This window comes from Musca autumnalis, unplaced genomic scaffold (genome assembly GCF_047663935.1).
Source record: "Musca autumnalis isolate F117 unplaced genomic scaffold, ASM4766393v1 scaffold_5, whole genome shotgun sequence".
Taxonomy (NCBI): Eukaryota; Metazoa; Arthropoda; class Insecta; order Diptera; family Muscidae; genus Musca; species Musca autumnalis.
In genome coordinates this window covers 186379131-186401444 of record NW_027412088.1, presented here as the reverse complement: position 1 = coordinate 186401444, position 22314 = coordinate 186379131, and the positions used below count along the sequence as shown (strand labels likewise).

Sequence of the window (22314 nt, the reverse complement as noted above, 5' to 3'; positions counted from 1 at the left end):
GATTAGACTGACCTCTTTGTGCGCCGCTTGCTGTCCATAGAAATTCAATGAGCCATGTGTCTTTTTTTTCATTTGAACATTTTTTCTTGTTTCAAATATTGGACAATAAATGGGCCCAATAATGATTGCAATGATAATGACAATAAGACAATGTGGCGAAAAATGTTTTTCTGTAGAGCTGTTAGCAAATCGGCAAAACAAAAAAAAAAAAACAAGATACGGAATATGAAACGGATGAAGGAAACTATCAATGATAATATTCATTATTTATTAAACATTTCAATTAGTTGTGATTGTGGCAAAAACGTAGACTTCTTGTCATGCTCAAGCCAGGACATTTTCTAAAGAAGTTGTTTAAGCTTAATCAAAATTAAATAATGTGTATTTTTGAAATCCAAATTTTTCTCAGCTCCCATTCCCACCAACCAAAAAATGAGCAACAATTTCAAAAACCAAACTTTCCCACATTCAATATTGTAAAAAAGGCTTAGATTACTTCTAATGGGCATTCACTCTTAAACAGGAAAATGTTGGTGACTGGTGGTGGTATTGTGTGGATGGTAAAGAAAAGAACAATCACTTGATCCGATTATTTAGATTAAAGTTATATCATTACGATAAGATAATGTAGAGCGCGTAGTTTGGAGTGTGTCCTTGTTTGAGGTACTGCTAAACTAACTATCCCTTTTTGCCCTGCAAAATAAGGGTTGATTTTTTGTGTTTAAATTATGGGGCGGTTGGTTTTGTATTTTCTGGGTTGGTAGGTAATGGTTTTTAATTTGAATAACAGTTTATAATTCAAACTAATGAGTGAGATCCGAAATGTTAAGGAGACAGGATGGGCGATTGAATAATGAACATAGAAAACAAGAATTTGGAATTCTTTATAATCTACAAATAGATAAAACAAAATATGCTTACCGATAATGTCAAGGACTCATACATTACTAGTAGGGATATTGTGTTTTAAATACAAATTTCAAAATTATGATTATGTCTTTTCTTGTTGCAGTTTCTTCTCTTTCTCAATCATTGGTCAAAAAGAATTTAAAGTTAGAACCTTTACCTAGTTTCACAGTTTTCAGCCTGTGTTATGTGTTATAAATTGTATGTATGTGAAAATTGTGGTTTGGGATTGTGTTAACTTTACCATTTATTGGTTAGTTTAGTTCTTAAGCTAGGAAGTTTGTTTATTTTGCTGTTTTACAAGCTGAAAACTACGAATTTGTCAAAATTCAAAGCTGAAAACTATGAAAACTAAATCCAATTTTTAACAAATGCCAAATTGTTATGATGAAACTTAAAGCTTTGAGTATTTTCTAAACATTTATTTCAAAAATTATTTCCATTCCCAACGTTTGCCAACTGACCTTTATGTCCTGCCAAACAAAACGCATTCTATACCATCCACATAAATACTATGCTAATCATCGACGTCATCATTATGGTTATTGTTTTCATGATGATGCCAAAAAACCTATCACAACTAGACAAAAGGCCCAAAGGATAATAGCGAAAAAAAGTATCCTTTACAATGACCGTCCACCAACCAGCCAAAAGCAATAACAGCTGAAATAATGCAGACAATAACATGTCAAAATTATGAAAAATAAAACCTAAAAAATCGATGGAATGCAGTTACTGTAACACAAAAACGGTGCGGAAGGTCCTGTTCCAATACAAAAATATAATGCGTAAAATCGCGATAAGTTGTTACTGGTTGGTTGGTCATATGCAGTTCCAATAAAAACGCCAAGCATTTGGCATTGCATTCGTTTTGGTTTGGCGCTCCACTTCTCTTTCTCTCTCCGCTATATGAAATATGATCCTATTGTAGCCAAAAAAAAAAATAATCTCAAAGCCATATCAACAGCACGTGGTAGTAACATCAGCAGCAGTGGCAGGACATCATGTGTCCTCAAATTACAGGCAATTGCTACAAATGCCTTCCTTCCTTACCAACAACCGACCAAACAATTCATTCATCCATCCTTTTTGATTTCCATACTTATTTCCTTCCGCCGCCTGGATTCTTCCTGTGTGCGTGTGCGATGCCAGCACCAGTTTACAAAAGAATTTATGTGTAGATTAAGCGCTTTAAAAGCATTTGTAACATGTTATCTGATCAAGTGTAATTATGATTTTTTTTTCGCTATAGAATTGTTATCATCAGCATCGTCATCGGCCAAGAGACGGCCTGTGTCGCTGATTTGTGCTAGCTAGCCGGTTAGACTGCAGACATTAGGGTGACTGTTTGATTCGCCAAACTTTATAAAAACGACACATTTTGTAGCACATTAACCCTTGAGTTTTGAATTACAATTGCATTATGAAAATTGAGAAGTTACAATAAAATCATGTGGCCTGGATTAGCCGGGAAGATAATTTTTGGTAATATGAGTGGAAGGCTTAAGTGTTTCAGAAAAGTGGTAGAAAGGAAATTTTGCAAGGAATTATATGCAATTATAAATAGAAGTGTGCCAAAATCTCGTGTATTGAAATATTGGTGACAGACGCTGCAACAAAAGGCATGGGTTTTATTTAAAAATACAGACGAAAGTCGCTCAATACCACTTCAGCGCAAAGGATTTTGAAAACTTTCCTAAAGAAATATATCGTGGAGTTTTACAAAAACCCTACCTTGGGGGAAGACTTGTTTTAGGAGGAATGGTCAATTCCATTTTTAGTTCAAACGAGTTAATTGTTGAATTTACTTTTCATAGTTTTCAGCTTTCAGAGGAAAGGGTTTTGGAGCATTTCCTAAAAAAATATCGTGGAGTTTTACAAAACCCCTACCTTGGGGGAAGACTTATTTTAGGAGGAATGATCAATTTCATTTTTAGTTCAATTTAGTCAATTATTGAATTTACTTTTCATAGTTTTCAGCTTTCAGAGGAAAGGATACTGAAACCTTTCCTAAAAAATATATCGTAGAATTCTACAAAAACCCTACCTTGAGTGAAGACTTATTTTAGGAGGAATGGTCAATGCCCATTTTTAGTTCAATTTAGTCAATTATTTTTCATAGTTTTCAGCTTTCAGAGGAAAGGATTTTAAAACCTTTCCTAAAAAATATATCGTGGAATTTTACAAAAACCCTACCTAAGTCTTCCCTTATTTTAGGAGGAATGATCAATTTAATTTTTAGTTCAATTTAGTCAATTATTGAATTTACTTTTCATAGTTTTCAGCTTTCAGAGGAAAGGATACTGAAACCTTTCCTAAAAAATATATCATAGAGTTCTACAAAAACCCTACCTTGAGTGAAAACTTATTTTAGGAGGAATGGTCAATGCCCATTTTTAGTTCAATTTAGTCAATTATTGAATTTACTTTTCATAGTTTTCAGCTTTCAGAGGAAAGGATTTTAAAACATTTCCTAAAAAATATATCGTGGAGTTTTACAAAAACCCTACCTTGGGGAAAGACTTATTTTAGGAGGAATGGTCCATTCCATTTTTAGTTCAATTTAGTCAAATATTGAATTTACTTTTCATAGTTTTCAGCTTTCAGAGGAAAGGATTTTGGAACCTTTCCTAAAAAAATATATCGTGGAGTTTTACAAAAACCCTACCTTGAGGAAAAACTTATTTTAGGAGGAATGATGAATTCCACTTTTAGTTAAATTTATCAATTATTAAATTTACTTTTCATAGTTTTCAGCTTTCAGAGGAAAGGATTTTGGAGCCTTTCCTAAAAAAAAATATCGTGGAGTTTATCGAAAACCCTACCTTGGGGGAAGACTTATTTTATGAGGAATGATCAATTCCATTTTTAGTTCAATTTAGTCAATTATTGAATTTACTTTTCATAGTTTTCAGCTTTCAGAGGAAAGGATTTTAAAACATTTCCTAAAAAATATATCGTGGAGTTTTACAAAAACCCTACCTTGGGGAAAGACTTATTTTAGGAGGAATGGTCCATTCCATTTTTAGTTCAATTTAGTCAAATATTGAATTTACTTTTCATAGTTTTCAGCTTTCAGAGGAAAGGATTTTGGAACCTTTCCTAAAAAAATATATCGTGGAGTTTTACAAAAACCCTACCTTGAGGAAAAACTTATTTTAGGAGGAATGATGAATTCCATTTTTAGTTAAATTTATCAATTATTAAATTTACTTTTCATAGTTTTCAGCTTTCAGAGGAAAGGATTTTGGAGCCTTTCCTAAAAAAAAATATCGTGGAGTTTATCGAAAACCCTACCTTGGGGGAAGACTTATTTTATGAGGAATGATCAATTCCATTTTTAGTTCAATTTAGTCAATTGTTGAATTTACTTTTCATAGTATTCAGCTTTCAGAGGAAATGATTTTGGAACCTTTCCTAAAAAAATATATTTTGGAGTTTTACAAAAACCCTACCTTGGGGGAAGACTTATTTCAGGAGGAATGGTCCATTCCATTTTTAGTTCAATTTAGTCAATTACTGAATTTACTTTTCATAGTTTTCAGCATTTACAGAATTGTTCTCGATTCAGAGAACTGTATTTTTCTTTAGAGAGCAGGTAGTGCAATTAATAATCTTTTTTTTTTGGGCAATCAATCGGACGTCCATTTCTTAAGGAAGAAAATTTTGCTGCTAGCAAAATTTCTCAATCCTAGAAAATACTCGGTGGATTTTTAAAATGATTTATTGATTTATTTTATAAACAGTTGCAGATCTTTTGTAAAAATAATTTTGAATGCAACAATTTTTCTACAATTTCTTCGTACAAATTTGAATTTGTTTAATTGTTGATTTTAGTTTTCACAGTTTTCAGCTTTTCATTTGGGGTTTATCCCATACAGTTTCGTAGTTTTCAGCTCTTACTTAGAATATTTGACAAAGTCGTGGATATTTGTCATGATTTTTATTGTTCCTCCGTACCATGGTACAAATACACAGGTAGCCGCATCGGCAATTGTTGGCAACATAAGATGTCAAAATTTGACATCAATTCAATGCAGTTGACACATTATGTTACCATCAGCTGGCATGATAATGCTACCTGTATTATTGTACCATGCTCCGTACGAAATGAAACTTGTTGATTTTAGTTTTCACAGTTTTTAGCTTCAGATTGGGGGTTTTCCGCTCAGATTCGAAATCTTCAGATTTTATGATTTTATGATTTATGAGATAATATGATTTATTTTATAAACAGTTGCAGATATTTTGTAATAATAATTTTGAATGCAACTTTTCTACAATTTCTTCGTACAAATTTGAATTTGTTTAATTGTTGATTTAGAGTTTTCACAGTTGTCAGCTTTTGATTACTTAGGCATAAGCAGCGTATTTTTGAAACTATTTTAACGGAAGAATTGTTCAAGGCATCAAGAATTTTTATGGCTTTCTTGAAGCAATTATCTGTGGATTGTTAAACTTGAAGTCCTTCATTATTCCTTCTTTCTTTTGGAGATCAAGAAAGGTCGTGGAGCTAAGAAGCCTTCTTTTGGATAAAAAGTTGTGAGTCGATTTCTAAAGGAAGACTCGGTGGATTTTTAAAACCTTCCCACAAAAGTAGTCGAATCATTCTTTATTGTTTTGGGGTAGCGTGGAACTTTTGAAGCCATACTATTGGAAAAAGTCATGCCTTTTTTGTTAGTTTTTCCGGTGGGATTTTTCGAAGTCTCCGGAAATTAAGAAGTCGGGGACTTTCAGAAATCTTCCTAAATCTTTAAAGACATCTTAAAAAGTAAAAGTAATTTTCGAATATCAATACACACAGACGTACTTTTTCAGGCACTTCATTAAATAATTTATGTAAAACTACAGTTGTTTCTTCATCAAACTCTACAGGGCATTTCGTATATTTTTAGACTCTTCCGTTGAAGACTTCTTAAGAGAAGAAGTAGTGATTGTTCGAACCACCCTTACTTAGGCTACAAATAGCGTACCCTTTGAAGCCTTATTAATTTTTCGGGAAGTGTTGCTTCAGGGAAGTGTTGCTTCGTTCTTTACAGAGCAGGAAAGATCGAAGTTCGTCTTTGGGTAAAAAGTCATGAGTGCATTCATAAAGGGGGACATGGCGGATTTTTAAAACTTTCCTTGCTATCTGTGGTATAGTATATCTCTCTTCTTCTTTTTCTCTTTTATTTCTCTGTCTCTCTAATAGACGTTTTCATTATTTTGCAACTATTGTAAGTCAGAAATATGAAATTCAATTAACAAAATATTTAAATTTTTTGGGCATTGGCTGGCTAGTCAGTCACAAAAATGCAGTTCAAATTGAATTTTCTCACATGGCAAAATACAATTCAATTGTCAGCAATAAATGGTTAGAAATGAAGCAACAAAAACAATGACTGAAAAATAGATGACACCAAAACACAAAAAAACATTTCTTTATCAAAACAAAAATTCGGGGTTTTTTCTGACATTTTTAGGGGTAGAAAATTCATCACAGTTTTTTATTTTCATGCCTTTTGTTCAAAATGCCTATCTATTCTAATGGATTTATTGTGTATCAATCAAATTTGAATGTTAAATTTCTCGTTTTTGTCACGAAAACAGCCGAAAAAAGTGGGAGTCTGCTGCCGTCGTCTATGTGAAATGTAGTTTAATTTTCCATTTTCAAACTACCACTTAATTTGTCAATTTACCTTTATTTTTGTTAGAAAATATGGCGACAGATTTTAGTTTTAGTTGTCAGGTGGCATGACATATTGAAATTTCAAGTATTCAGAAGGATGCTGGCTAATTATGAATGACACATGTCCTGGTTTACAATAGCAGTTCTATTTGGGTTGTGTTAAACCTTTAATTTGTTAATAATTGCCGTAATTTTAAGTGGAATTTTATTATTATTTCCAAAAAAATTTAATATCATGTCAATGATTATCCCAAACCCGTGGCATGGCATGTCTTCAATCACAGCCTTATCATAAATAATAAAATAAAATGTATAAAAACAACAACATGAACAAAAACAAAGAGATAAACTATAAATATATTTTTGTGTAGCAATCAAATGCGCAGCATTGAGCAATGTGGTTAAGGGAACAGTGGGAGGAAAATATAAAAAAAATAAAATATTTAAAAAAGGAGACTATTAAAACTCTTTGAAAATATAAAGAAAGATTTCCTGGGAGATGTATGCGTGCTGCTATTGAAAACCACGTTTCGGTCGTATCCATAAGCTCTGAAATATTTCTGATACTTTTTCAATTAAATTTAAAACTTTTTTCAGAGCAAAGGATTTTGAGATCTTTCGTTAAGAAATATATCGTGGATTTTTTCAAAAAATTTATTTTAAGAAAACAATTCTTGTTCCAGGAACATTCTGCGGTCTATTATTTTAAGTGTGGAATTAGGTTTTCATAGTTTTCAGCTTTTTTGACGAATTCATAGCTTTCAGCTTTTGAAATATGTATGAGAAAACATGTAAATGATTTCAGATTTTTCGTAACCATTATTTAGTAAATAATTTTCGAATATCAATGCACACAGACATTCTTTTTCAGGCACTTCATTAAATAATTTCTCTAAAACTACAATTGTTTCTTCATCAAACTTTACAGGCACTTCGAGTATTTTTTGGAACCTTTCTTTGAAGACTTCTTAAGAGAAGAAGTTGTTATTTCTGTAACTATTTTAACGGAAGAAATTTCCAAGGCATCAAGAATTTTTTTAAGACCTTCTTTAAGCAATTATCTGTGGATTGTTAAACTTGAAGTCCTTCATTATTCCTTCTTTCTTTTGGAGATCAGGAGAGGTCGTGGAGCTAAGAAGCCTTCTTTTGGTTAAAAAGTTGTGGATCCATAAACTCTGAAATAGTTCTGATACTTTTTCAATTAAATTTAAAACTTTTTCCAGAGCAAATGATTTTGATATCTTTCGTTAAGAAAGATATCGTGGATTTTTTCAAAAAATTTATTTTAAGAAAACAGGATAGCAATAAAGTAACCCGCTGTGATATTAGTTCCAAGTCGTGTGAATTGTCTATTATGTTTTAAACATTAGATTTAATGTAAACACGATTTAAATAATATTACGATTTCCCCTGAGGACGTCACCAAAAAAGTGACGAAACGTTGGGAATAAAAAGTAATAAATCTCATTGTTTTATTGCTAAAGTACGAAAGGTCAATAAGCTAATAAAAATATACAAACGAAAACAGTTCTTGTTCCAGGAACTTTACTACCGTCTATAATTTTAACTGTGGAATTAGGTTTTCATAGTTTTCAGCTTTTTGGACGAATTCATAGCTTCTAGCTTTTGAAATGTGAGAAGACATGTACAAGATTTCAGATTTTTTGTAACAACTGTTTAGTAAATAATGTTTCTAACATCACTTATTAATAGTTACAATTTCTTAAATACTGAATTTAGTTTTCATAATTTTCACCCTTATTGGCAGTGCTTCTTTTAGGGAAAGATTCATAGAGAATACCTTGAATGAGTTAATAATATAATTTATTTTATAAACAGTTGCAGATATTTTGTAAAAACAATTTTGAATGCAACTTGTCTAATGCTTGGTTTACATTCACGAAATCCACTCGATTTCAACTGTCAATTCCATTGATTAAACGTCCAATGAAATCCAACGGATTTCAGATGAGTTTTCATTTGACGTATACGCAAAGGAAATGACAGTTGAAATCGAGTGGATTTCGTAAATGTAAACCAAGCATAATATTCCTTCGTACAAATTTAAATTGGTTTAATTGTTGATTTTAGTTTTCACAGTTGTCAGCTTTTCATATGGGGTTTATCCCATACAGTTTCGTAGTCGTCAGCTCTTACTTGGAATATCTGACAAAGTTGTGGATATTTGTCATGATTTTTATTGTTCCTCCGTACGAATTTAAACTTGTAGATTTTAGTTTTCACAGTTTTTAGCTTCAGATTGGGGTTTTTCCGCGCAGATTCGAAGTCTTCAGATTTTTCTTGGAAATATTATAAACAGTTGCAGATATTTTGTAAAAATAAATTTGAAAGCAACTTTTATAAGATTCCTTCGTACAAATTTGAATTTGTTTAATTGTTGATTTAGAGTTTTCACAGTTGTCAGCTTTTGATTTGGGATTTATCCCATACAGTTTCGTAGTTTTCAGCTCTTACTTGGTATATTTGACAAAGTCGTAAATACATACTTGTTATGATTTTTATTGTCCCTCCGTAGGAATTTAAACTTATTGATTTTAGTTTTCACAGTTTTTAGCTTCAGATTGTGGGTTTTTCCGCGCAGATTCCAAGTCTTCAAATTTTTCTTGGAAATATTGTAAACAGTTGCAGATATTTTGTAAAAATAATTTTGAAAGCAACTTTTCTAAGATTCCTTCATACAATTTTGAATTTGTTTGATTGTTGATTTAGAGTTTTCACAGTTGTCAGCTTTTCATTTGGGGTTTATCCCATACAGTTTCGTAGTTTTCAGCTCTTACTTGGAATATTTGACAATGTCGTGGATATTTGTCATGATTTTTATTGTTCCTCCGTTAGAATTTAAACTTGTTGTTTATTTTAGTTTTCACAGTTTTTAGCTTCAGATTGGGGGTTTTTCGAAGTCTTCAGATTTTTTTTGGAAATATTATAAACAGTTGCAGATATTTTGTAAAAATAATTTTGAATGCAAGTTTTCTAAGATTCCTTCGTACAAATTTGAACTTGTTTAGTTGTTGATTTTAGTTTTCACAGTTGTCAGCTTTTCATTTGGGGGTTATCCCATACAGTTTCGTAGTTTTCAGCTCTTACTTGGAATATTTGACAATGTCGTGGATATTTGTCAAGATTTTTATTGTTCCTTCGTAAGAATTTAAACTTGTTGATTTTAGTTTTCACAGTTTTTAGCTGCAGATTGGGGGGTTTTCCGCCCAGATTCGAAATCTTCAGATTTTTCTTGGAATATTTGACAAGCATTCTCCTATGAGAAAAAGTCGTGGATATTTGTTATATTTCATTTTACGCTCAGTAATATTTAATACAAATTTTAATAAAAATCTCAACGTACAATTCCTCCACAGTCCTGGCAGCTCTTTACACCATTTAACGCCAACAACTATTGCAATTGGTGCTGTCCATTTTGCTTTAACGTATATTTTTATTTCTTTGCCATTTTAAGTTGGAAATTTATGGACTGTTTTAAGTACAACAACTGGCAAGCATGCAGGGCAGGCAGTAAGTGAGGCAACAACAAAATACGCCATTGTGGTTATCACTTAATGTTGCCACCAATATTCATGTGGAATTAATGGTGAAAATAACACTCCACGCAAGTCCACAGATCCATTGCAAGCTGTCTGTATGTGTGCGCTGTGTGACAGCAGCACTCATCAACGTGTTTGGTTGGAGCCCAGCACCAGGAATGAGATCATCACCATCACATCGTCATCATCATCAACAACAACAACTGCAGCAATACATTCATGGTTTATCTTTTGTTTGTTGTTTGGCTTTTTAATATCCGCAGCAGTTTGTAGCTTTATTATGGGGCGTTGCAACAGCAACAACAACAACAACCAGGAAAAAAGAGCATTTGCTTTATAATGGCTGGTTGGATGGCTGGCAGGTTGAATACAAATATCGGTGTGTGGATATGGGGCCATATGCAAATTTTCTGCAAAACATATTATGAACGGCCATATTTGATGTTTGGTAGGTATGTTTGCTTATTTGTTGGGCCTTTTATCAGCCAACAAAAATGATGCCGCTGATATTGCTCTTCCCCAACCACTTTGGCCTCTTCTCCATGATGATGGTGCATACATTATATTTCATCAACATCAGTATCATGGACATGTTTTACAATGTTTATAGATACTGGACGGACGGACTTCCATGTAAAGTGTTGACGTTCGAATTAATTTTATCGCTTAATTAACACTCAAAAGCGCATAGCCCAAATTGCAAAGAAGGCCCACATTAACATAACCACAATGTGTGTGTGTGTTCTTTTATGTCCTGTTTTCCATATTTCCACTTATTATGGATACAAATTGATAAATTACTACAGGATGGATGATGGTATCGTTAATGTGGAACTACTTACATTTCAACGATTTAATGCATCATAAAGTTATGAATTTTTTTGCCAGGCAAACAATAAACATTAAGCGTTTTACAGAATTATGGAATCATTTAAAGAGGGAAATTTAAATTAAAAAGCTTTTAGTAGCGAGAACATACATACAACAAATTAATTTATTAATAATTTTTATAAAGAAAAATAAGAGGAAAATAAATAGAACATAAAATATAAAAAAAAAAAAACAGAAAATTATTTAAAAAACGACGGCTCTGTGATATAGATAGAGGATTTTTTGCTGCAATATTTTTATATATTTTTAGTAATTATTTTTAAAATTATACAAATTTCTGTGTTGTGATGTCCAGTTTTTAATATAATCTAAGAAATAATTTTAACAATGGTATTGAAAACTAATTGTAAGTAAACAAAAACGATAATCTGAAAAATGTATTTGAACACCAATGTAATTTTGTCGTAGGATTTTCTAATAAAAAAAAACTCCTGAAGAAGTTGGAAAAAGACCAACGAAACGTTGAGTTAAATATGAAATAAATTAGTTTTATTTATTCCATAAAAATAACTGACCGAATCAGCCCGTTGGAAACACTTTTTATTAAATGAAAATATAATATTCGGTCATAACAATCAAAATCTTAAATTTTCCTTTTTCACTTGCATCATTGGCCATTAAGCTCTATTCCAACGAGAAATTAATAGAAATCTACGGACTTTTTTATAATATTTCTAACAATTTCCCGCACCTGAATTCGGTCAATTGTGCACGACTTGAAATTTCAACATAACCTCAAATGTTAAGTTTTTGGTGAACACATGGACTCCAAAAATGTAAATTTTTAAGAAAGACGAATTGCTATGATCTAGCAAAAATTTTTAATATTTTTATTAATTTTATCTTATATAAATTTCATTTAAAGTGCATTGTTGAAATTTCAACATAACCTCAAAATTGCGTTTTTGGTTGCACACATGGACTCGACATGCATATTCAGATCAAGCCTGATTTACTGACACACACCATGGTTTTGAAATTTCAATATCAATTCTTATCGCTATATAAAAAAATATTTAATTTTTTAATAATAAATATTTAAAGAATATATTTATAAACAACACAAATTAATTCGAAAAAAACTAAAACTGTAGGAAATTATAACACATTTGTAGAATTTTTTTGGCATTTATCCCATTCATGAGTGCATTTGTTGAAATTTCAACATAACCTCAAAATTAAGTAAAATCATATTTGTAAAGACCCTTTTTTTCGAAAATAATAATTAATTGAAAAACTAAAATTGCAGAAAATTATAACACCATTTTAGCATTTTTTTGCCACAAATCCCACTCAAGTGTTTATTTGTTGAAATTTCAACATAACCTCAAAATTGCGTTTTTGGTTGCACACATCGACTTGACATGCATATTCAAATCAAGCCAGACTTACTGACACACACCATGGTTTTGAAATTTCAATATCAATTCGTATAGCTTAATAAAAAAAATATTTAATATTTTAATAAAAAAATTAAATAAAAATTTTTTTTTTAAGATAACACAAATTAATTCGGAAAAACTGAAACTGTAGAAAATTATAACACATTTGTAGCAATTTTTCCCATTAATCCCATTCAGGTGGGCATTTGTTGAAATTTCAACATAACCTCAAAATTAAATAAAATCATAAATTTTAAGCCCTTTTTTTGGAAAATACGAATTGATTTGGAAAAACTGAAATTGCAGAAAATTATAACACCATTTTAGCATTTTTTTTGCCATAAATCCCACTCAAGTGTGTATATGTTGAAATTTCAACAAAACCTCAAAATTAAGTAAAATAATAAATTAAAAGTCTATTTCTTTAGAAAAATACGAATTGAATTGGAAAAACTAAAATATTTTAGCATTTTTTGCCATAAACCCCACTCAAGTGTGTATTTGTGGAAATTTCAACAAACCCTTAAAATTAAATAAAATAATAAATTAAAAGTCTATTTCTTTAGGAAAAGGTTACTTGAATTGGAAAAACTAAAATGCCGAAAATTATAACACATTTTTAGCTATTTTTAGCCATTGATATCAATCAAGTGTGCATCAGTTGAAATTTCAACATAACCTAAAAATTAAGTTTTTGGTTGCACACTTGAACTCGACTTACATATTCACACGAAGCCTGATTTACTGAAACCTGCCGTGGTTTTGAAATTCCAATATCAATTAGTATCGTCTAATAAATATATATTTATTATTTTTAAATAAAAAAACAACAATTTTTTAGTTACAAAATAATAAATAATATTTTTTGAAGAAAAAACGCATTGATTTGAGAAACTAAAACTGCCAAATATTTTTGGAAATTTTTAGAAATTATTTGTCATTGATTATACGCAAGTTTAAAGTTGTTGAAATTTCAACATAACCTCAAAATAAAGTAAAATGATCATTTAAAAGAATAGTTTTTTTATTTTTAAGAAAATGCGAATTGATTTGAGAAAACTGAAACGGTCGAAATTTTTTAAACACTTTTAGCAATTATTTGTTATCGGTCTCATTCAAGTGTGCAGCAGTTGAAATCATCATAATCTCAAAATCGTCATAACCTAAAAATTTAGTAAATAATAAATTAAAAGCCTATTTATAGGAAAATATTAATTGATTTAGAAAATCTACAACTGCCGAAAATTTTCACATTTTTTTAATTCCAAACTCCACTCAATGTGCATTTGTTGAAATTTCAACATAACCTCAACATTTTGTTAGATAATAAATTAAAAGCACATTAAAAAAACTTAAAACTGGAAAAACTATTACTTATTTTTACTATTTTTTTGTCGTTAATCCCACTCAAGTCTGATGCACACTTGAATGGGATTAACGAAAATTTTAAAATAACCTTTCCATTTCCGTATAATAAATTCTCAAAACTTTTAAACTTCAACAAATGTTAATTATTCTAACATATGTCTAGTAGTCATTGTAAGCTGTCATAGAAGCCATCACGTAAGGCCATCCATCAAAAAATATAAACAACAGCAAAAATATTGGTCAAATTCTCCTCTTGTTAACCTACATCAAGGCAATTGGAATTAATTTTCAAAATATTACAAAACGAAAAAGAAAAAAATACTGCCATATGTAAAAATTGTCTGCATGTGCACACTCGCACTCACTCAAAAATCATTAGGCCATAAAAACCGCAAGTGTTTGAAGCATTATTGGACCAGATGAGTTACCTTAAAACCAGGATAATGCTATCTATTCTATTCCACAGAAAACTCATCAAATTTCAAGTACAACTACTTCAACCCCCCAACAAAAATGCTGCAACATTGTTCACAAACTACAAACAAACAACCCATTTCAAATTTCCATTACGGGTGTGCATCCTCATCATCATTTAAAACTGCTCATCATTTCAAATAACAACAAAAAAGACAATGCCCTCCCTGCAACCAGTCTAATTTGAAAATAATTAAATCTATGGAAAACATCTTCCAAAATGCCAGGGTAATGCGCCTTCTTTGTGGTGGTACATGTGTAATCCTATAGCTCTAGCTGGCTGCAGTGCATTCCAACCAGAATAAATCTTATTCTAGAGGGTGTAATCTACCAGGTTATCTCTTTAAACCATGTATCTTCCGAACAAAAGTAGGATGGATGTTTACAAAAAAGGCCTGAGCTAGGTTATGATTTGAATGCAGTTCCAAACAAAAACAAAAATATTAACAGAAGGTCGTACAACAAGAGATAATAATTTCTGCAACAATGATTTTAAGGACCCGGGAAACAACCACCACCACCAAGAGAAAACTACTGAAAACCAACCACCACCATGAGCCTCATCCTCATCATTACACATTATTTCTAGTTTTAGAGGACTAAAAGTTTTCTCTTGTCAAATGTTGAGAGCTACAACCAGCTACTGTTTGTTATTCAACTGGGTAACTGGCAACATATGTGACATTTTTTCCTTTAGAAAGGAAACCTCTCCTCTCTCCCTCCCCCTCGTGGCATACAAATAAACAAACAAACGGACAAGTTACCAGTCAACCAACCATCCAACCAAGGACAAACAATAACATAATCAGAAATTAATTTTTGAGCAAAAGTATCAAACACTAATCACAAGGATTTACGAGGGGTTTTCGGACAGAACCCAAAACAAACCCTTATGTGACACTTGTTTTGTTGTTTCTGTTTTTGTTAACCCAAAATCCTTTAATGTAAATCCAATGAATTGTATAAGAATGACAAGTTTTGGTGTCAAAGGCAAATTGAAAAATGGTTTGCTTTGCGGCAGATTTTTTCCAGACAAGAAAAAAACTAACAACAACAAATGCAAAAGGACATATGGTGATTATTTTTTGTGTAAAAAAATAAATAAATAGCAGAATTGATATAGAAAATCTAAGAGCATAGAAAATTATGTAGAATTTTGTGCAATTTTTAAAAATTATTGCCACGCAAGTGTGCACATGTTGAATTTTCAACATAACATCAACATTAAATTAAAAAAATTAAATTCTATATATACTAATACTAAAAAACTAAAATCACAGAAAATTGTGTCGAATTTTTAGCGATTTTTGCTAATTATTCCCACTTAAGTATGAAAGTGTTGAAATTTCAACATAACCTCAACATTTAACTTCTGGATGCACACTTAACTTTCGCATGCATTTTCGGAACATACCAATATTATTGTAATATTTCCTAGTTTTGAAATTGCAATATCAATTCGTTAGACTAAACAAATACTTAATTAAATTATTTAATTGAAATTTATTTTATATAATGAAAAAAATAAAAAAATATATTTTGACAATTTTTTAAATTATTTCCACTCAATTTTTCGGAAATTATTTTTATTTATATAATTGTTGTTTAAGTGTTGAAATTTCAACATAACCTCAAAAAGTTAAATATTAACTATAAACATATTTTAAGAAAATACGATTTGATATTGAAAGCCTGCAAATTCAGAAAAAATTGCCATATTTTTGGCAATTAGGAATGACAAAAAAGTATATTTTAGGTAAATACGAATTGATATTAAAAATCTAGAATCGTAGAACATTATTTGAAATAGTTTTCAATTGTTGGAAATTATACCCACTCTAGTGTGCAAGTGTTGAAATTTCCACATAAATTTAATTTTTGAGTGCACACTTGGATTTTGAACGCATTTTCGGAACAAGCTTACTTTTTTAAAAATATTTTCCAGTTATGAAATTTCTATATCAATTCGTTTTAAATAATTAATTAAATTTTTATTAATTTAAAATAAATAAAAAAAAATTATTTTTAAGAAAATACAAAAGGTTTTGGAGAAAGTAAAACTACAGAAAATTATTAAACAATTTTAGCAATTTTTGTGCCACGAATACCACTCAACTGTGCATTTGTTGAAATTTCAACATAACCCCAAAATTTAGAAAAATTATGATTTAAAATATTTTTCAAGAAGATACGAATTGATTTGAGAAAACCAAAACTGCAGAAAATTATTACACATTATTAGCAATTGTTTTTGCATTAAGTGGGCATTTGTTGAAATTTCAACAATTCAATTCAATTTGTAAAAAATAATAAATTAAAAGCATTTTTAGGAAAATATGAACTGATTTTGAAAAAATACAACTGCAAAAAATTAGTTCACATTTTTAGCAATGTTTTGCCACTAATCTAACTAAAGTGTGCATTTGTTGAAATTTCAACATAAGCCCAAAATTTAGAAAAATTATGAAATAAAATACTTTTCAAGAAGATACGAATTGATTTGAGAAAACCAAAACTGCAGAAAATTATTACACATTATTAGCAATTTTTTTTGCATTATGTGAGCATTTGTTGAAATTTCAACAATTCAATTCAATTAAAAAAAAAAAAATAAATAAAAAGCCTTTTTAGGAAAATATGAACTGATTTAAAAAAAAACTACAACTGCAAAAACTTATTTCACATTTTAAGCAATTTTTTGCAACTAATCTAAATAAAGTGCGCATTTGTTGAAATTTCAACATAACCTCAAATTTAAAAAAATAATAAATGAAACGATTTCTTTAAGAAAATATTATTTGATTTCAAAAAACTACAGCTGCTGAAAAGTTTTCCACATTTTCAGCAATTTTTTGCCATTGATTCCATTTAAGCGTGCATTTGTTGAGATTTCAGCATAACCTCAAAATTAAAAAAATAGTAAATCAAAAGTTTATTTTTAAAAAATACGAATTGATTTGTAAACTCTTGAAATGCAATTTTTGCATTACACATTTTTAGCAATTTTTGCCATTAATAGTGAATTTGTTGGAATTTCAACATAATCTGAAAATTGAATTTTTTTAATGCAAACTTATCATTATTTCATTAAAGGATTTTTATGCTTAAAACCTTTTTATAAATTAGAGTTTCAAATCACTTTGTCTCACTGAATTAAATAATAATAAACAATAATTTATTGAAATTTCATCCTAACCTCAAAATTTAATGTTATTTTTTTTTTTTTTTTTGAACTCATATTTATTATCTCTTTCTCTTCTCCTTCTTCTTTTAGGCTATCATTTATGAAGGCCAGGATAAAAATCCCGAAATGTGCCGAGTATTGTTGACACATGAAGTTATGTGCAGGTAAGAATTCTACTTCTAACTCTATATTATTTTAAATTTCCTTCTCCCTTCTATCGTTTCCTTGTTTTAAAATTATTCCATATTATGTTATTTTCTTTGTTTCCGTTTGTTGAATTTAACTATCTACGGCTTATTTGCATAATAAAGTTATGAGCGAGTAAAAGAAAAAAAGTAGCAAAGTAAATCATTGCCAAAAAGGAGGTTGCACTTCAAGGACCCCAGGGCATTCTAGGCAAGCAAGGAAAAACAAGCAACATTACATCTAGCTTATCCTTTAACAAGTGTTATATTTTGTCGGCGTGTTAGATATTTGCATTTTGGCTAGGCCACAAAAAAAGTCCAAAGAAGAGTATACAAATCAAATACAAGTTTCACACCATTTTCCTTTAACAAAAAAAGAAGAAATAAATTTTCTGTTTGATTTTCGTTAACTTAACTCCCTGATTTTCTTGTCTTGTCTTCCCTTATTCTCCGCTTCCTTGCCTTATTGTCTGTCGTCTGGCTAACAAATATCCACTCGTTAGTCAAGTCATTTACACAATCTCAGGCCGAGCGAAATAGAATCCCTTTGTAATGAAATGAAAAAGTGTTTGATTTGGCCATAAGCATCCCAAAACAACACTTTCTCTAAGACATTGATACAGGAGCGACGAGCTATTCATTGATGGACGAACTCATTTTTTCATGTCCTGTTTTCTCCACCATCTTTCTTCCAACACTTGCTTTACTATGGAAAATGGCCTTGCTCTTGGCTAAACTCTTTATTATCCCCCAAACCAGCAGCATTGATTCTGCGTATGTCCAGTGCGTTGTGACCATATCCTGCTCATAAAATGGAGTTAACTACAAAAGCCATTATGTTTTAGCATGTTATCCACACACCCTGGCACCCTTAAGAATATCTTTCGAACAGCATCCCAGACACACCAACATTGTCATTGTCATCATCCATGTAATGCTTGTTTAAGCTTTAGTAAACTTTTATCCTTACTTTGCGGGGTTCCATGTAATTCAGTATTTATGTGTGTGTGTAAAGCATTATCCTTTACAACGCATTTCACCAAAGTCTTCTCTGTCTCCATCTAAGGACAATTTTTTATCATTGTGTGTCACTCCTTTCAGTTGGGGCTTTTTTCACGTGTTTTTGGGTAGCAAAACAAAAAAACGATGTGGCAACAAAACCCAAAACTTGTATATAGCCTTGTTCTAAGGATAGGATTAAGCATGTGGAGGGTATGTAAGTCTATTGTTCTTTGATAACATAAAGAATATTTGGCATTTGGCCATAATTTTACGCATTAAAGTATTGAGTGATACCAGAACACAACACTATGATATCAATACAACAACAACATGGCATGGTAACTTAAAAGTTACAGGTAGTTCGGAGGATACTTGGTGTCTAGCTATGTAGTTTATAAAGAGATTATTATCCATTGTGATGGTAATATAATGGAACAGAGAGGGCAGAATCATAAAATTTAAAAAAAAAATATACAAAAATCACTTTTCAGGCGTGTAATTGTTGAAATTTCAACATAAACTCGAATTAATTAAACAAATATAATATAAAAATAGAAGTCTATTTTTAAGAAAATTCGAATTGATTTGGATATCCCAAAACTGCAAAAAAATATTACAAATTGAAAAAAATGTTGGCCAATAATCCCACTCAGTTGTGCATTTGTTGAATTTTCAACATAACCTCAAAATTAACTAAAATATAATAAATTATATGTAATGTAGAAAATTCGAATTGATTTGGAAATCCCAAAACTGCAAAAAATATTACAAATTTAAAAATAAATGGCCAATAATCCCACTCAGTTGTGCATTTGTTGAATTTTCAACATAACCTCAAAATTAACTAAAATAATAAATTAAATGTATATTTCTAAGAAAATACGAATTGATTTAAAAAGGCCTGCAACAGTCGACAGTTTTACACATTTAAGGCAATTTTTTGGCATTGTTCCCGCACAAGTGTGCATTTGATGAATTTTCAACATAACCTCAAAATTAAGTAAAATAGTATATTAAAGTCAAATTTTTAAGAAAATACGAATTGATATTAAACAATTAAAACTGCAGAAATGTTTTTCACATTTTCGGCAATTATTCGCAACAAATCCCCCTAGAGTGTGCATTTGTTGAAATTTTATGTTGAAATTGCATTATTTTTTGAATAAACTAAAACAGCCGGAAGTGTTTGTACATTTTTAGCAATTTTCTGCATTTATGGAATTTTCAACATAACCCTAAAATATAAAAAAAATAATAAATTAAAAGCCTATTTTTAATAATATGCAAATTGATTTTGAAAAAAAATATTTCACATTTTTAGTATTTTTTTTTTTTGTTAAACCCACTCAAGTTAAAAATTTTATTAAAATAATTAATTCAAACTATATAAAAACTAAAACTGCATAAAATTTGTTCGTCTTTTTAGCAATTTTTGCCTTTTGTCTCATTCATGTGTGTATTTGTTGAAATTTCAACAAAATTTAGTATAATAAATTAAAAGTATACCTTTAAGGAAATATGAATTGACTTGGAAAAACTAAAACTACACAAAATTACAACTTACTTTAAACATTTGTTGTCATCAATCCCACTCAAGTTTGCATTTGTTAAAATTTCAACATAACCTAAAACTTTAGTAAAATAATAAATTAAGTGCATAATTTTTAAGAAATTGCGAATTGATTTGAAAGAACTACAACTTGAAAAAAAATTACATATATTTTGCCATTAATTCTACTCAAGCGTAAATTTGTTGAATCTTCAACATAACCTTTAAATTAAGAAAAGAAACAAATTAAAAGAAATTAAAAGGAAATACAAATTAATTTGGAAAACCTAAAACTGCCAAAAAACGTTTCACATTTTTAGCAAATTTTTGCTATTAATCCTCCTCGAGTTTACAATTGTTGAAATTTAAACATAAACTCAAAATTGCATTTTTTAGATGCAAAAAGGTCAGAAAACTTAGTTATAGACAATATATATAATTTCCTATTACAAAATCAACCATAGCTTAATGTTGAAATTTCAACATAACCTCAAAATTTAGTAAAATAATAAATTAAAAGTATATTATTAGGAAAATCCAAACTGATTTGGAAATTCAAAAAACTACAGAAAATTATGACTTTTTAGCAATTTTTAATCGATTCATCCAAGTGTTTATTTGTTGAAATTTCAGCAAAACCTAAAATTTAGTAAAATAATAAATTGAAAATATGATTTTAAGAAAATACGAATTGAGTTGAAAGCTTTAAAATGGACGAATATTATTACCCATGTGTTGAAATTTCAACATATGTTTCAACATAAATTTCAACATAACCCCTCGAAAATGCAAATTTGAAAACAACTGTAACGGTTGAAAATTAATACACATTTTAAGAAATTTTGTGACATTATTATTTCCACTGAAGTGTACTTTTGTTGAAATTTCAACATAACCTCAAAATTGAATAAAATAATAAAGTAAAAGTATAATTTTCAAGAAATATGAATTGATCTAGAAGGACTAAAACTGCAGACAATTTTTTTACATTTTTAGCAATTTTTATCACGTGTGAATTTGCTGAAATTTCAACATAACATCAAAATTAAGTAAAAAAAAATTTAACACTATATATTTAACAAAATAAAAATTGATTTGGAAAAAGAAAATGTGCAGAAAATTGTTACATTTTTTTTAGCGTGTGTGTGCATTTGTTGAAATTTAGTGTGCATTTGTTGAAATTTCAACATAATCTCAAAATTAAGTAAGTTAATAAATTAAAAGACTTTTTAGGAAAATACCAAAAAATAATGACACATTTCTAGTAATTTTTTTGCCATTAAGTGTCAAAATAACCTCAAAATTAACTAAAACAAAAAATTAAAAGCCCATTTGTAAAAAAATACGAATTAAATTGGAAACACTTTAAATGCCGAAACTATTTCACATTTTTAGGAATTTTTGCTATTAACCCGCTAAAATGTGCATTTGTTGAAATTTCAACATAACCTCAACATTAAGTGAAATCATAAATTTAAAAGTACTTTTTTAAGAAAACACTAATCGATTTGGAAGTACCACTATTTGAAAAAAAAATTAGACACACCCAAGTGTGTACTTGTTGACATTTCAACATAACCTCAAAAATAAGTAAAAAAAGAAGCCTTTTTAAGAAAATTTGAATTGATCTCGGAAAACTACAAATGCCAAAAATTATTATGCATTTGCCAAATTTTTTTACCATTAATACCATTCAAGTGTGCATTTGTTGAAATTTCAGCATAACCTCAAAATTTTGTAAAATAATAGATTAAATGTATGTTTTTGAGGAAACTCGAATTGATATTGATAGACTAATAGTGCAGGACATTTTGTTCCACTTTCAGCCATTTTTGCCATTATTAACACCCAATGTGTAGTTGTTGAAATTTCAACATCATCTCTAAATTAAGTAAAATGTTATTTTTGTTAAAATTCGAATTGATATTGAAAAAACTAAAACAGCAGAAAATGTTTTCGCTTTTTAGCACTTGTTTTTATCAATAATCCCACCTAAGTTTGCGTTAAATGGAAGTTCAACATAACCTCAAAAGTGCATTTTTTAACATAACCTCAAAAGTGATTTTGTTGTTAACTTCTTTCTGTTTTACTTTTCTTACTTTAACATATATCTTCAAAATTTTCATATTTATCATATCCTTTTCC

The 22314-nt window shown here is 29.7% G+C and overlaps 1 protein-coding gene across 5 annotated transcripts in view; it reads left to right on the top strand.

Annotated features, from left to right (window-relative positions):
* kn (EBF transcription factor knot) overlaps positions 1–22314 on the top strand; it is a 99111-nt gene that overhangs the window by 27543 nt on the left and 49254 nt on the right. For all 5 annotated transcript variants that reach the window (XR_012413084.1, XM_073988587.1, XM_073988586.1 and 2 more), the window contains exon 4: positions 17524–17597. Coding sequence is in view for 4 of the 5 variants with exons in the window: in XM_073988587.1 (XP_073844688.1) it covers positions 17524–17597 (74 nt within the window). In the remaining variant the exon portion in view is untranslated. The remainder of the gene's footprint in view (positions 1–17523; positions 17598–22314) is intronic.